The sequence below is a fragment of the Misgurnus anguillicaudatus genome, chromosome 11 (genome assembly GCF_027580225.2).
Source record: "Misgurnus anguillicaudatus chromosome 11, ASM2758022v2, whole genome shotgun sequence".
NCBI classification, from domain to species: Eukaryota; Metazoa; Chordata; class Actinopteri; order Cypriniformes; family Cobitidae; genus Misgurnus; species Misgurnus anguillicaudatus.
This window is the reverse complement of record NC_073347.2, coordinates 13113311-13127279: the sequence shown is the minus strand read 5'-3', so window position 1 is coordinate 13127279 and position 13969 is coordinate 13113311. Positions and strand designations below refer to the sequence as shown.

Genomic DNA, 13969 nt, shown 5'->3' with positions numbered 1-13969 from the left:
TCTGTTAAAATGTTCTTGTGATCCCACATGAAGACTTTTGTCAACCCTTTTTTTTTAATAATAAAGCAAAAATGTGACCTTATGTGTAAATCCAGGCTAAAGTCTTTTAGGGGTGGTTTGGACAGGGATTAGTCCTAGACTAAAATAAATGTAAGAGCTCTCCAAACTGAAAACAACTTTCACTGACATATCTTAAAATACATCAGTGCCCTTTGTTTTTTCCTCAAAGTGCACACAAATAATGTTTTTAGTAAGGCATGTTTGTTAAAACTAGTTATATTTCATTTTTAAATTAAGGCCTGATTTAAGCTAATCCCTGTCCGGGAAACTACCCCATAATCTAATAATATATGAATTTAGGAGCATCAAAGTTTGTTTTCGATCATTAATTTCAATCGCTGATATGGTCTTACTCAGTCAATATTAAAGATATTAAAGGTATTTCGGAGGATTTTCTTTTTCTGGGTGGATCATCAAGACTATTGGTCCTCCTAGTTGTCAATCAGGAGGGTTGCGCAATTGCATTTAATTCAATTGCACATTTAAAAAAGTGGAGAAGGCGCTATTCTTTTCTAAAATTCGAGAAAATCTTCCGCTACACCTTTAAGGTTATATTTTTATCAGATGCTCTATACATCATATGATTTTATGTAGTACGAAAGCAAATCACAATAAAAATGACAAATAATGTGTCACAAATAATTAGTGGAGTCAGAGTGTTGACGAGGAATTGCGAAACTAGTCAAATAAAACTAAATAGCTAAAATAATGCTTAATAATAGTCCAATAAAAAAATGATTCAATTGTTGCTTAGTTTTATGTCTGCAGCAAACTCATCGTAAATATCTCATGAATATTCAATTTTGCACAGCCATATTCATTACGATTTATTACTGTTAAATTTATATGATGACGACTATAATCTCTTGCATGTGCATATGTTTGGGAATTGACTGTAGATTAAGTGTTTCGCTTATAGCGCAAATGTAAGTCTCCCTAATACCATAGAAAGTAACCAGCATGGATTAGGCACTCCGTCCCTTTCTGTTGCTATCTCCGTGGTAACGGCCAAAGACTAGAGACATGAGTATATGCAGAAATGAGTAAAGATAAAGAGTATGTCCTTCTGCACATGCTGTCACACATTTTATACCCTCGCCATTACAGTTCAGTTCAAGACAATGAGCTCTCACCCACTCACCAATCACAGCACATTGTGCCAAAGGCCTCTTTGTTGCAAAGCTTTTCTCAGACATGCTGTGATATTAGTGCCATTGCTGCCCTGCCATTTATAAAGGTTGAAAATACTAAACTAGCATGTGCGAGCTTTCCTCTGGTTGTTTATTTTGTTCTTACTGTAACGCTGGATGTTTTGATCATTGTTATTTTGCAAATGATAGCCTACTGAACACAGCATCCTGTTTGCATTTGTTTGGTTATGTTGGAGTACTACTCAGACAGAATTAGTTTTCCCATCAAATTTATAATTACAAATAGTGACTCTCCTGTTGACCTCGGATGAGATGCCGGAAGTACTTAAACCACCAACTGGCACAAGTGTCTAAATCCATAAAGCAGGTGCACCAGGCGGTGCAACAAGAAATTTAGCTGTGGATACACTACTCTATTTGGAAAAGAGCATGGAAAATGTACCTCAATCACAGACGTTGTTGTCCAGGCTTAGATTTCTCAAAAGTACATTAGCTGAGCTTGTGAAAAACATATTCGTAGGGAATTAAATTCACAATGTAAAAACATTCTCTATAGACCGGGCTTATGTACAGGATACAGTCTGTTTATAAGGTCACAGGCTCTTGTTATGTGTCCCTGTTTGAGTCAGTTCAAAGAGACCTCTGTAGCACACAGATGTACTTTTCTTATTGGCACAAGGACCACACTTAAGAATCAGCCTGTCTGAGAGACCCGAGAGAATAGAATGAGATGCTGGATCATAGATCATATAAATATGATATTGATTCTGCCAAGTGAACGTCTGTGTGAGCATAAGCATTAAGCAATTTGAATGAGCCTTTGTCTAGAAAAAGCCCTTAGCTTTTTCTAGACAATGCTAATGTCCTTGAATAACCCACCATCTGAATTACCTGGAATACAGTTCGTTTCCAGAAATACAAAGATGGCAAACAAGTGATCATCTGACAAAGATTGAATTTTGAGTAAATGTTATCATTACGTGCATTCTCAGTGTTGTTTCTGAATTTCGGCAATCTTTGCAAGTGTCAGTTTGTTTGCCCTGGGCTTCACAGTATTAGCACCTGCCAGTCTAGAAAGAAATTCAGCCTGCCCTGAAGTAGTCAATAGTAATGCAGATGCGATGCTACAAACCAGTGGTGGACCGCATGCGTATTTATAAAGATCTGAAAAGCAGGGTGGCTAATGACTGATAATATTGACAATAAAAATGTGCATGTGATTCAAAATCTAATTTAAACCAAATAAAAAACTATTTACATTTAGGACTGTAAATAATACAATTATTGAAAATAAGACAATTTGTCACATGTAAACTCAAATATTTTATGTATTATTGGGGTTTGCACAAACATGTGAAGTTCCAGCCTGATCTCACGGAAATTCATACGTATTTAACGTGGTGGATAATTTGTTTGAATTTGTACAAAGTGTACAAAGTATGATTATCATTTAAAAATAATAATAATGAAATTAATAATGAAATTCGTACAAAAACTTGTGGTTTTAGGGGCTGATCACACCATAAGCGTTTATGGCAGTTGCAGGAGCCTTTTTTGAATGATACCTTGCGGTTTTTTGCCGCCAGCTGCAGCATGCGCTTTTGAAGGAGCGCTGAGAGCGGAGAAGCACCTGACGTCGTTCGCATCTTTTCATTGTCCAATCGAATGAGGGGAGAGGCGGGCCCTAACGTTGTGGTGAGGGAAGTTTACAGTTGCTTTGAAGAACCGGACTTCACTCGCTCACTCTCTCCTGCGTGTTTGTGCACCTCTCACCCTCAAACAAGGTCAGAGCAAGCGCCCTCTTTTTAAAGTTTCTGCTAATATGACAGTTAACAGCAAAAGAGCGCTCACGCTTCAATGTTTGATTGACAAGACAGCTGACTCGGTGGTTGCTTAGCAATATAAAAAGCAGCGTCGCACTGCTCTTTTTTTAAAAAAGGCAGTGCATTGCGCCTTGCGTTTCCAAGCGTTTAAAGCGGGTTTGGTGTGATTAGCCCCTTAGTGTGGTTGTACGAATTCATACAAATTAGCCACCTCATACATATGTATACACTGTAAAAAGTGTAAAAAGTAGGATTAACTTGAAAAAATACTTCAGATGGTAAAGAAAAGCTTTTTCACTTTAAAACGTGAGATAATTAAAGTTTAATTTATTTTTTTAAGTGTTACCAGTTGAGGTTTTTTGTTTTAAGTAGATCCAACTTTCACTTTTTACAGTATATGTACAAATTTGACATCGGAAAGTTGGAAGTTCATACCGGCTCAGATGCATGCTGTTATTAAACTGCAAAAAATTACTTTCTTCTTAGTATTTTTGTCTTGTTTTCAGTAAAAATATCTAAATATCTAATTCTTAAATTAAGATGTATTTTCTTGATGAGCAAAATGACTTAAGAATATAAGTCTAGTTTATAGACAAAAAATATAAAATGTAAGTGAATTTGTGCTTAAAACAAACAAACAAAAAATCTGCCAAAATTTTTCTTGAATTAAGTGTTTAAGAAAAAAGTAAACTTATTTCAAGATATTTTTTCTTACCCCATTTTTGCTTGTTTTAAGCTAATTCTAATTCACATAGGGGTGGTTTCCCGGACAGGGATTAGCTTAAACCAGGACTAGGCTGTAGATTAATTAGTAAATATAACTAGTTTTAACAAACATGCCTTACTAAAAACGTTACCTGTGCGCATTTTGAAGTAAAATAAAGGGCCCTGATGGATTTTAAGATATGTAAGTGTAAGTTGTTTTCAGTTTGGACAGCTCTTTCATTTATTTTAGTCTAGGACTAGTCTAATCTCTGTCCGGGAAACTGCCCCTTAGTGGCGGTTTCCCGGACTAGACTAGTCCTAGACTAAACATTTTTAAGAGCTGTCCAAACTGAAAACAACTTGCACTGACATATCTTAAAATACATCAGAGCCCATTTTTTTGCCTCAAAATGCACACAGGTAATGTTTTAAGTAAGACATGTTTGTTAAAGCTAGTTATATGTTAAAGCTAGTTATATGTTAAAGCTAATCCCTGTCCGGGAAACCACCCCTTAAAGTTTATATTTTTGTCTAAAAACTAGACCTATTTTATATTTTGCTTATCAAGAAAATACATCTTAATTTAAATTTTTTTAGATATTTTTACTGAAAACAAGACAAAAATACTAAGAAAATCATTTTTTGCAGTCTAAAGAGCGACATTATTTATATTATATATAATAATTTTTTAAATTGTGGTTTTAATAATAGTAATAATAGTAATAATAGTATCTACATTAAATTAGAAAAATTGCAGAGTAAAAATGCTGCCTAGTGGTCTTTTGGACCCCATAATTTAGTAAGGAGAAAACTAGCTTTATTGATATTAACATATATGTAAAATAAACAATAAAACGTCAATAGACATATTTAAAAAAAGAAATATTGGTTATTGATATATTGCAAACTAGCACAAGGAGGATCTACAACTTCTGTTCATCAGACAAATAACAGCAAAGCTGAAATCTCATAATGGTCCAGTATTTGTTGATTAATGGGTCAGGCACTTTTACAAACCCTTCGCATTTCTTCGTAAACTTTAATTGCTTCATATTCAGGCTTTTATTGCAAATGAGTGTCACAGTGAGGAACGTACTAATAATAAAAGGCAATAATAAGCACCCTCTTACACCCCACTCACAGCTGACCTATAAATAATCTCACAGCAAGAAAACCGATTTCACAGGAATGAACCAGCTAACAAATATCCAGGATGAAGCAATTGTTTTATTGTTTTATTTAACAGTGTATAATTTTCTTCTTGTGTGAATGTATTTCACCTTTTAAAGTGCTCAGGATTGCGAAGTGCGCTGAAAATCACAACTATTATTAAAACATGTTTTGTGTTCAGTTGCAGTAGACTTTGTACTTAAAAGTTGTTGTTGATCTCTTTAGTTTCTTTTGAATCAAATTGTATACAGTGTTCTCAAAACCCTTTCTGTTCTTTCCACAGAACGAGAAACCGCTTGGTCATTCTGCAAGCAGGTCCAGCAACATTTCAAAGGTATGGAAATCTCTTTCCTTTTCGTCTGCTGCTGAAAATGATAGAAAGAGATAGAGACCGAGAGAGAGACAGAAAAAGAGGAGGGGGGCTCCGCTCAACAGGGTGTCTGCAACTACTTTATATTCTTTTTTCTATTTCAAAGCAAGACATTTCAAACAAATTGAAAACAAAATTGGTGGTCAGGAAATTTAGTCTGGGCAAGAAGAAAAAAACATGTAGCAAAAAAAAAAAACTCTAACCGTGGTTATATATTTCTCAAATTTAGAAATCTTTTGAACTCTTTGAGAGTTAATTATTCAATCTTGAATTCCCCTTTTCACATTGATAGGACATCTGTTTGCTTGTCTGATATGTAATGAAAACCATGTGACCAAGGGAGGAAACATCCTCCATACAAGTAAACAAATGCACAAATGCTTAGTTATTGCATCTCATGGACATGGTCCCATTGTGCATATCATGGGTGTGTTACTGTTGCAGTGAAAAAAAACATAGATGTTTTTGTGGACTAAACACAACTTCCAGTAGACTTCCATATAGAAGTCCAGAAGAAGAGGTTTCTTTGACCAATTATGTTCTTTTCACTATTAAAAGACAGAGCAATATAGCATGTGAGTTCAAGTTGGAATGATGTGTCTCTGGTACTTTCACTGTAATGGGAATCTCTTCTTCTTAGAGATTACCTGCACTTCTGCCTAACATTGAGCCTCTTAACAGATAAACTCTTTACACACACTAATACATGTCAGGGTCACATGCTCTGTGAAATGCCCCACTTGCTCAAGTGCATTTTGCTCTTTGGGGTTTAATGTTAGATTTTTTTAACAGCACTTCTTGGCTATTTTCACATGCGGTTTGATTGATCTAACTGAGTGTGTTTGCATGCACAGTCTTACGCGATAATGCTTAAAGCTCACATAACACACGCTGTTTCTGCATTTCTGATGTTAATCTGGAGTACCTATAGAGTAGAATTACATCCTTTATATCTCTGAGTCTTTAGTTTAATCAGATTTATAAAAGAAAGATTAGCTCTACTGAATCTTTCCGATAACGTACGAAAAAATGAAGAAGGAGGAGTTACTCCGCGGGAGGAGCGAGTACGAGTCATGCAACACTATACAACACTGTTTAACTTATGATTCACTGCATGTTTGTGTCATTTATATAATATGCACGCGCCTATTTCCAACATAAGACAGAAGTCTGTCTTACCGCATGCAACTCGTGACCCGGTTGGGACTTTTCAATGAAATCCAGCGCATCAAACACACACAAAACTCCACTGCTACCCCGGATAATAAACTATATCCATAGTTTCCATAAGGCTGGCTTTCTTTTCCTTACATCCAAAAACACATTTCTTCTTTCGTGCCATTGTTGAGTTTTGAAATTAAACAAAGCTGTTGCGTGATGCGATGTTTGCAAGTTCTAGCGTCTCCCGCTGATTAATGGGTGGGCGGGGTTTTCCGGGGGAAGTGCTCATATAAATAAGTGATACGTATAGAAACCCCTGAAACGTCAGTTGGACCCGTTATCAAAAAAAACTTTCCGAAAATTGTACGAACCCTGGCGAAGTGCATTCGGCACAGAAATACTCTGTATTTACCAACTGCTTTTTTGACACTTTGCCTACGTTTAGCATGAAGAAACAACTCTATAACTGTCTTAATAAGTCCGAATGCATGAAATACCATTAAACCACCCCTTTAATACATACAATTTCTCGTGGCATGTAAACCTAAGTAATAAGTAAGCGCAAAGTAATGCATAAAAGTCTCCGCTGGACTGAAGCAGTTGGCAGAGGACCTGCGAAAATTAAAGATCATGTTACATTTACAGGTTCTGCAGATATGAGAAGAGATACAGCAGTATAGCTTAAGATAGATTTTCCGTTGGCTTTTTGAAAGACTATTATGCACTATACTGTAGGCGGTGATGTCACTGCCTGCGAGAACCCTGACAAATTTCCAAATCCCATGTAAACACAGTTTTTTGCAAAGTCGTTTTATTGATTTGCATGTAAACGCATAAAAACTGGTTCTTATAATAATTATTCTGTGCATGTAAACGCACTCACTGACTGGTCTTACTTTAGCACCTGTTGGGGACCACCATTTATCAAACAAGCTTTTTTTACAAACTGTAATGTATGTCTATGTAATCCTGTGTTTTCTGATAGTTTTATTTCGTTTTTTTTTTTTTTATTGTATTCAGAATGTTGTCAAGACACTTATAATAGTTACACATGGTTTCCAGAAAAGATATAAGTAGTCGATAATTGTGGTTGTGTTCAAACAAAGTTATTGTTCAAATCCGATTTAACTGTATTGTGTAATCGAAATTTCTTAAAATGCGGGACTTTGCCCTCTGTTATGATTTATTCTGTCTTATCAAAGCCTGTAATATTACTAAGATGCTGCATGGCTGTTGCTATGAAGTACAAGATTCAATACAGCCCATGTAATAAAGGAACTCCGACTTCCAGTGAACAGAACTAATCGTCAGTTATTAAAACTAATAGTTCTCAGGTAAAGGGGACTTATGTTATAGCTGATGTCAGGTTTAGTGTTGGTTGAAAATAGATTGTTTTATTGGTGTTGTTTAATTGGGATTGGTCTTCCCCATTCAAGTAGATAAGACTTGGTTTTGCATGACTGAAATAGCTACCCAGAACATTGCAATTTTACTGTAAAACACTTTGGTTGTACGTTGTTGCAAAGAAGTAAGACGATTTCTCTGAAGCTCAAGAGAAGTTTGAATAATATTGTTTCCTCTATACAGTAAACTTGCACCAAAAAAATCATAATTTACTCACCCTCATGTTGTACTAAACCTGTTCTTTAATCTTTTAAATACAAAAGAAGATATTTTGTCTTCATTGTCTTCAAATGTCTTTTTTTGCAGTTTCTCTTATTAGTTGTGTGACCCAAATGCTTACACTTGGTTAAAATTTAAAGCCTTCAAATTTGCTGTTGGTTAATTAAAATTTGAAGTGCCTCAGTTGGGCATATTTTTTTATCACACCACTGAGTTTTTAATTATGTGACTGTATAATTTAACAGTTTTAGGCAGATAAAGTTGATTTGGAATATCATACTTTATTTCAACCCACAAGTCAACTTGACAATATTTTCATACTTGAGTTTATGTGAGCATGTGCGATAAAAAAAAATTACACAACCAAACTGAATTCTAATTTGGGGCTTCACCAAAAGGTGTAAATGTGGCTTTAATGAATTTAAGAGAACCACTTACAATTCCCATGACTTTTGTTATGATCATTTAGTGCTTCTACGCTTTGAGAAGTCGAGGGAAAGTTTGTCTTCATTTATATTCAAAGTCTAGTAAGGTACATCAAGCAGCGTCAGATGGATCCATGTTCAGCCCCAGCAGACAGCAGCGTCTTGTCTTATTCAGATTATGCTTATCTCTGTCAAAATAAATAATATAAGAAGTCCCTTTACAGTTGTTATCTGTTTTGTGTCCAACATACACGAATGCTGTGTGATGAGTTTTTAACTGCAGTGAAACCCAGAAGGTCCCAATTGGGTTCCATGGGGTATTCCTGTCAGCCTTCAGTCTCACTTTATGCTATCAAACAAAACATCACAGTGAAATTATCCATGTGTTGTTATTATTCAGAATTCTCCTGGATGGGTTCCTCCCTCATCACTTTCAACCTCACATAGAAGTTTCAGGGCACAATGTCATTAAATGACAGGTAATAAAAAATTCTGTGTGTTCGGACATTTTGTCCTGAGTTTTTGACTATTGAGTGACATTTTGTCAGTGCTTTAGATTCTGTTCAAATCCCTCAAAGAACTATCATTGGTCTATACAGTAATCCATTTTTTGCTTTTATTTAGTACCAGAGGGCACTCCCTTGATCATTGACGTTTTATTTAAACTGCATTTCCCACAATTCATCATCCAGATTCATTATGCTTTATCACATTAACCTGGTTCTCATTATTCTTATTAACTCTGCCTGTTTTAAGCCGAAGTCTTGTTTAGTGTTACACCGCAGTTATATGCTATGTGGTTTTGATCTGTTGTCTGAATCTTGGATTACCCTCTTTGCCCTGGTTTACCCCACTTCCTGAGGTTCACTTTGGTATCTCTGTTTGAATGGTTTGCCTGTGTTTTGACTGACTGCCTGTAATTTTGGCATTAGCCTTTTAATAAAGCTGCATTTGGATCATCAACCCTGTGTACTGTGTACCTGTGCAGTTTGTGACCGTTTGACAGACCATCCACATGGCAGCGTCTGTGTTAATTTCTGTGATCATTCTGTTAACTTGCACCTCAAATTAAGCTGTTGATAATGTACAAACAATTAGATGTGGAGTTAATTTACTTCCAGAAATTGGTTAAGGTTGGACAGCCTGGAAACTAAACCTATATTTTAATGGTTTTGTATTTAGTCCCGCTTAAAGTTTTGTTTATCTAAGCAACTGTTTCTTAATTTCTCTTTGATGTATGAAGAAACAATTAAAAACAACATCAGTGCTATTTACAAAAGCAGAGAGAGGACATGGGATATTGTTTTGGAACTTAAAGGAGTCAAAGAATGCATTAAAATAATATGTTAAATTGTTTTCTGATATCTACATAAGGTATGTGGCTTCATTAAGTGCAAAAATTATCCAGAAACATTTTTGTCAATTTACAACCCCTGTCAGTAGCTCGACAAAAAACTGAAAAATTTGCATTGCCAATGGATACGCTGGAATTGTTACATTTATTTAACATGGCAAAGAAACGTGTTTTTAACAAAAATATATTTTTTCCATGTTTAACGCAGGATTAGGTCATTTTATTTTAGTTTTCAAGGGACACACTGTTTTAACATTTACAGCAAATCTAATAACAAAGTTGTTGTTAGATCTAAAGAGCAATACAAAATTATTGTTTAGCCTAATGCACATTTTTATAAAATAAACTTTATAAGAGATGAGGCATTGTTTTTCCATTTTTGACAGGTAGACATAATTCACACTTTGAAGTTTATTTAGATGCAAATTCCTTCACCTCTTTGTTGTTTTTCTTTGCATGCATTATTACCCGTGTGTTCACATGTGTGTGGTTTATCACTGTTTGATTTTTAAGCAGTTGCTGTGTGGTTCTGACAGGAGTTGGTGTTGTTTTGTTACCTTGTATGTGATAGTGTTCAGTGCATTCTGTCAAGCTTGAAAACCCTCCTTATCTCTTTGACTGAAGCTGAAGCGACTTAAAAGTTAATCATATTCACACAATTGTCATGTTCTTTCTGCTACACTCACAGAAACGCACAAAATGTCCTAAAAATGATTGCACCACATCTTCAGTTCCAAAAAATCAGTGTTCACACAAGAAACATTGTCTGAATCATATAAAATCATGGTTGTGTCTGCATAGAGGCTAAAATGGTTCATGTTTCTTTTGTGTGTGTGTGTGTGTGTGTGTGTGTGTGTGTGTGTGTGTGTGTGTGTGTGTGTGCGCGCGCGCATGTGCATGCGTGTGTTTTGGAAAGCAGTTCTGGACACTCTATCCTATATTGATCAGTGTCATGCTCTGGGCTGTAAATTCTCTCTTTCTAATAGAATCAATAGGCAATTACTCTGGGACATAAATGATTGAAGCAAACAATGCACATGTAATCTGTGCTTTTTTAATGTGATTTCTGTGAGGTGATATTCTATTCAGATATATATGAAGAGTTTGGTTCCAAAACGCAATAAATCCATTTGGACTCATTTGGGTAAAAACGTGTTTTCTATACCAAGAAAGTGACAAGATTAAAACCACTATTTTCTGTTACAAACTTTGACATCGCATTTTTACTTTATAATAACATTAACATTATAACATAAAAAATTCAAATCCATAATTTGATTTTCAAAGATTTATTATAAAAACACAAAATGCAATAAATCCAATAAATAAATGCAAAAAGTTCTTTTTTTCAAAATGCTATAAATCTATTGAATCAATATACAAATGTGCATTCATCTTTGCCATATTATATTCATTTAATTGACTAGTGGTATACAATGATTAAAAAAATAAACATTAATGGCATTAATCAAAACATTTACTTTGTCATAATAAGTACACTGTCATTGCTGCTGTCATCCTTGGGACATCGTTGCTGAACTTTTTTGACAGCGATCAGCTGAAAAATGTTTTGGTCCTATTTGATTTTCGTTGACTTTGATTAAAATAAAGGAAAGTTTTTCTAAGATCCTCTGGGGTCAATGTGTTAGCATGACAGAAGCTTGATGCTGTCGGGAGAACAAGCAACAGTCTGCATTTTTCCTTCGCCTCTCACATAAAATTATTAGTTTTTGATAGCTTACGTTTCTTCCCCGCCACAGAAAACCACCACAGGTTTTTCAGTGCCATCAAAGGTATTATTTTGTTTGTTTGTTGATCACAGAGTACAAGGTAGATAAGGAAAACTAGAATTCTTTGTGTATTTGATAGTGCGCTTTGATTGGTTAAGCAAAATCATTGTATTCTGCAGAGAAGGAGGACTGGCATTTATCGTGGTTTGGAAAGAAAGGAAGAAAAAAATGACAGAATTTTATATATATATATATAAAAAAAAAATTGCATAAAAAGGATACATTGTTATAATACATGGTTATAATTCTTGAATAGTGAATTGCATTCTAAGCTAATCTAAAAGTATTACACCATTCTTAAGGCCCTATTATATACTTCAGTTTTTACGCATACATGAGCGTACCGGCACAGTTGAAGGCACAGTCTTGTAAAGTACACTTAAATGTACAAAGGCATTAGACGCATGAGCATTGCAACAGATTGCAAGACCTCTCCTGGCCTACATTCTTCTGTACACACATGTGCGACATGGGCATATAAAGAACACACAGTTACAAAAATCGGGTGGTGCTCGTACACTGTAACCCGGACAAGTTGAATTTACTTAAAAAATGTACTTAAAAATTGAAGTTGTTGCCCTAAAGAAATTAAGTGGTGTAAGTAACTTAAAATTTCTAGTAATTCCAACTTAATTCAACAAGTTTACTAAACTTAATTTTAAGTTGATTTAACTTGAAATAATTAGTAATATCCATTGCTCTGTCCAGCAGCTCCATTTAGTTAACCAAGTTACATTTAGTGTTATAAATGGCATTATAACATAAAATTCATAACTATAAGTAAGTCATTGAATAAATTTGATTCTTAACATTAACACACACACACACACACACACACACACACACACACACACACACACACACACACACACACACACACACACACACACACACACACACACACACACACACACACACACAATACTGCATTTATGACATGAATTGTCAGTACTGTGGAGAGAACTACAATAAAATGTGCTGAACAGGTTTCATGTAAGTAAACACTGATCACCTGAATGGTGATTTCACAAAATTATCACTTACAACAAAACAACATCAATAATATAAGAGCTTAAACCTTTATGACATTTTATTAACGAATATTTAAGTAGTTAAAGTTCTTATCAATTCTTATTCTCAATCATAATATTATTCAAGCACAAGGAATTATGGGTATTCCTTACAACATGTACTGATAATTTTAGTTCATTTCACTTGAATGTTTTAGTTTAAATGGATTTTATATTTTTATATTGTTTGTGCAAAACACAAAATATTATGTGATGTTTACTTCATTGTTTAAGTAAAGACAATATCTAGGTAAACCGTGTGCAGTACACGTGTATTATTCTGATGACGAAATTTGCATCACATGCACTGTATGCTGACCCTCACATATATTTAAAAAGTGAAGTATGCCCATGCCTTTATGCTGCCTTGCAAACACTGGTGTTTCCATCAGGAGATCACGTACACTTGTAATGTGTCTAATTTCCTTCTGTTGTCTCTGCTTTATGTACAGGCAGGAAGCCCGACCTCGGTTAATGCTCCATACAGCTTCCCGAGAACTTCAGTGACGCCCTCAAACCAGGATATCTGCAGGTATGTCTCCTCTGCCCCGAAGCTGTGCTCTACTGTATGTCCTCCTCCAGTATGGTCATGTCATAAACTGTACTGTACCATCTCCACAAGTGGTGTGAGAAGACAGCAAAGACTTTAAAGGAATAGTTCACCCCAAAAGTCATTTATTCACTCCTATGTTGTTTTATAAGGGCAAGTTAGTATTCCGGTTTAACAGGAAATACATTGCTGAAGAATTGCTTACAGAAAGTGACCGTGAGCTGTCAACCTATTGTAAGCACTATAAAGATTTTCTATACTGCATGACACAAAACTAATGTGCTAACTAATCTTGACTTTCGGTCTGTTTGTCACACACAGCGATTGTATAATTTCACACGGCTTTGAAAATAACATACAAGGCACATGAACCACTTTTATAGTGCTCTTTATCTTTGGAACAACATAAATATTATTTATGGCTGAGCTGTTTCTTTAACTTGGTACCAAACAACTCTCACCCTGATATCCTGTAGCTCCGCCCAACAGAAAGTTGGTCAAGTGACAGGGTTTTTATAAGGGTGTCAGCACTGCCAGCCATCTTTATTTTTACAGTACCATTTTGTTTTCTAACATTCCTTTAATTTCCACTTTTCTTTTTGCACTCTTTCTTCATTTGTTCTCTAATGCATGCTGCATGTCTCTCTATATCTATTATCTTTCTTCCCATATCTGTTTCTGCACCCCTTTCTTTCTTTCTCCCCTATGTTTATCCAT

At 35.2% G+C, this 13969-nt stretch overlaps 1 protein-coding gene across 2 annotated transcripts in view; it reads left to right on the top strand.

Annotated features, from left to right (window-relative positions):
- Window positions 1–13969, top strand: part of marchf8 (membrane-associated ring finger (C3HC4) 8) — a 124816-nt gene that overhangs the window by 89731 nt on the left and 21116 nt on the right. For both annotated transcript variants that reach the window (XM_055169708.2, XM_055169709.2), the window contains exons 3-4: window positions 5193–5243; window positions 13155–13234. In XM_055169708.2, coding sequence (XP_055025683.1) covers window positions 5193–5243; window positions 13155–13234 — 131 coding nt within the window. The remainder of the gene's footprint in view (window positions 1–5192; window positions 5244–13154; window positions 13235–13969) is intronic.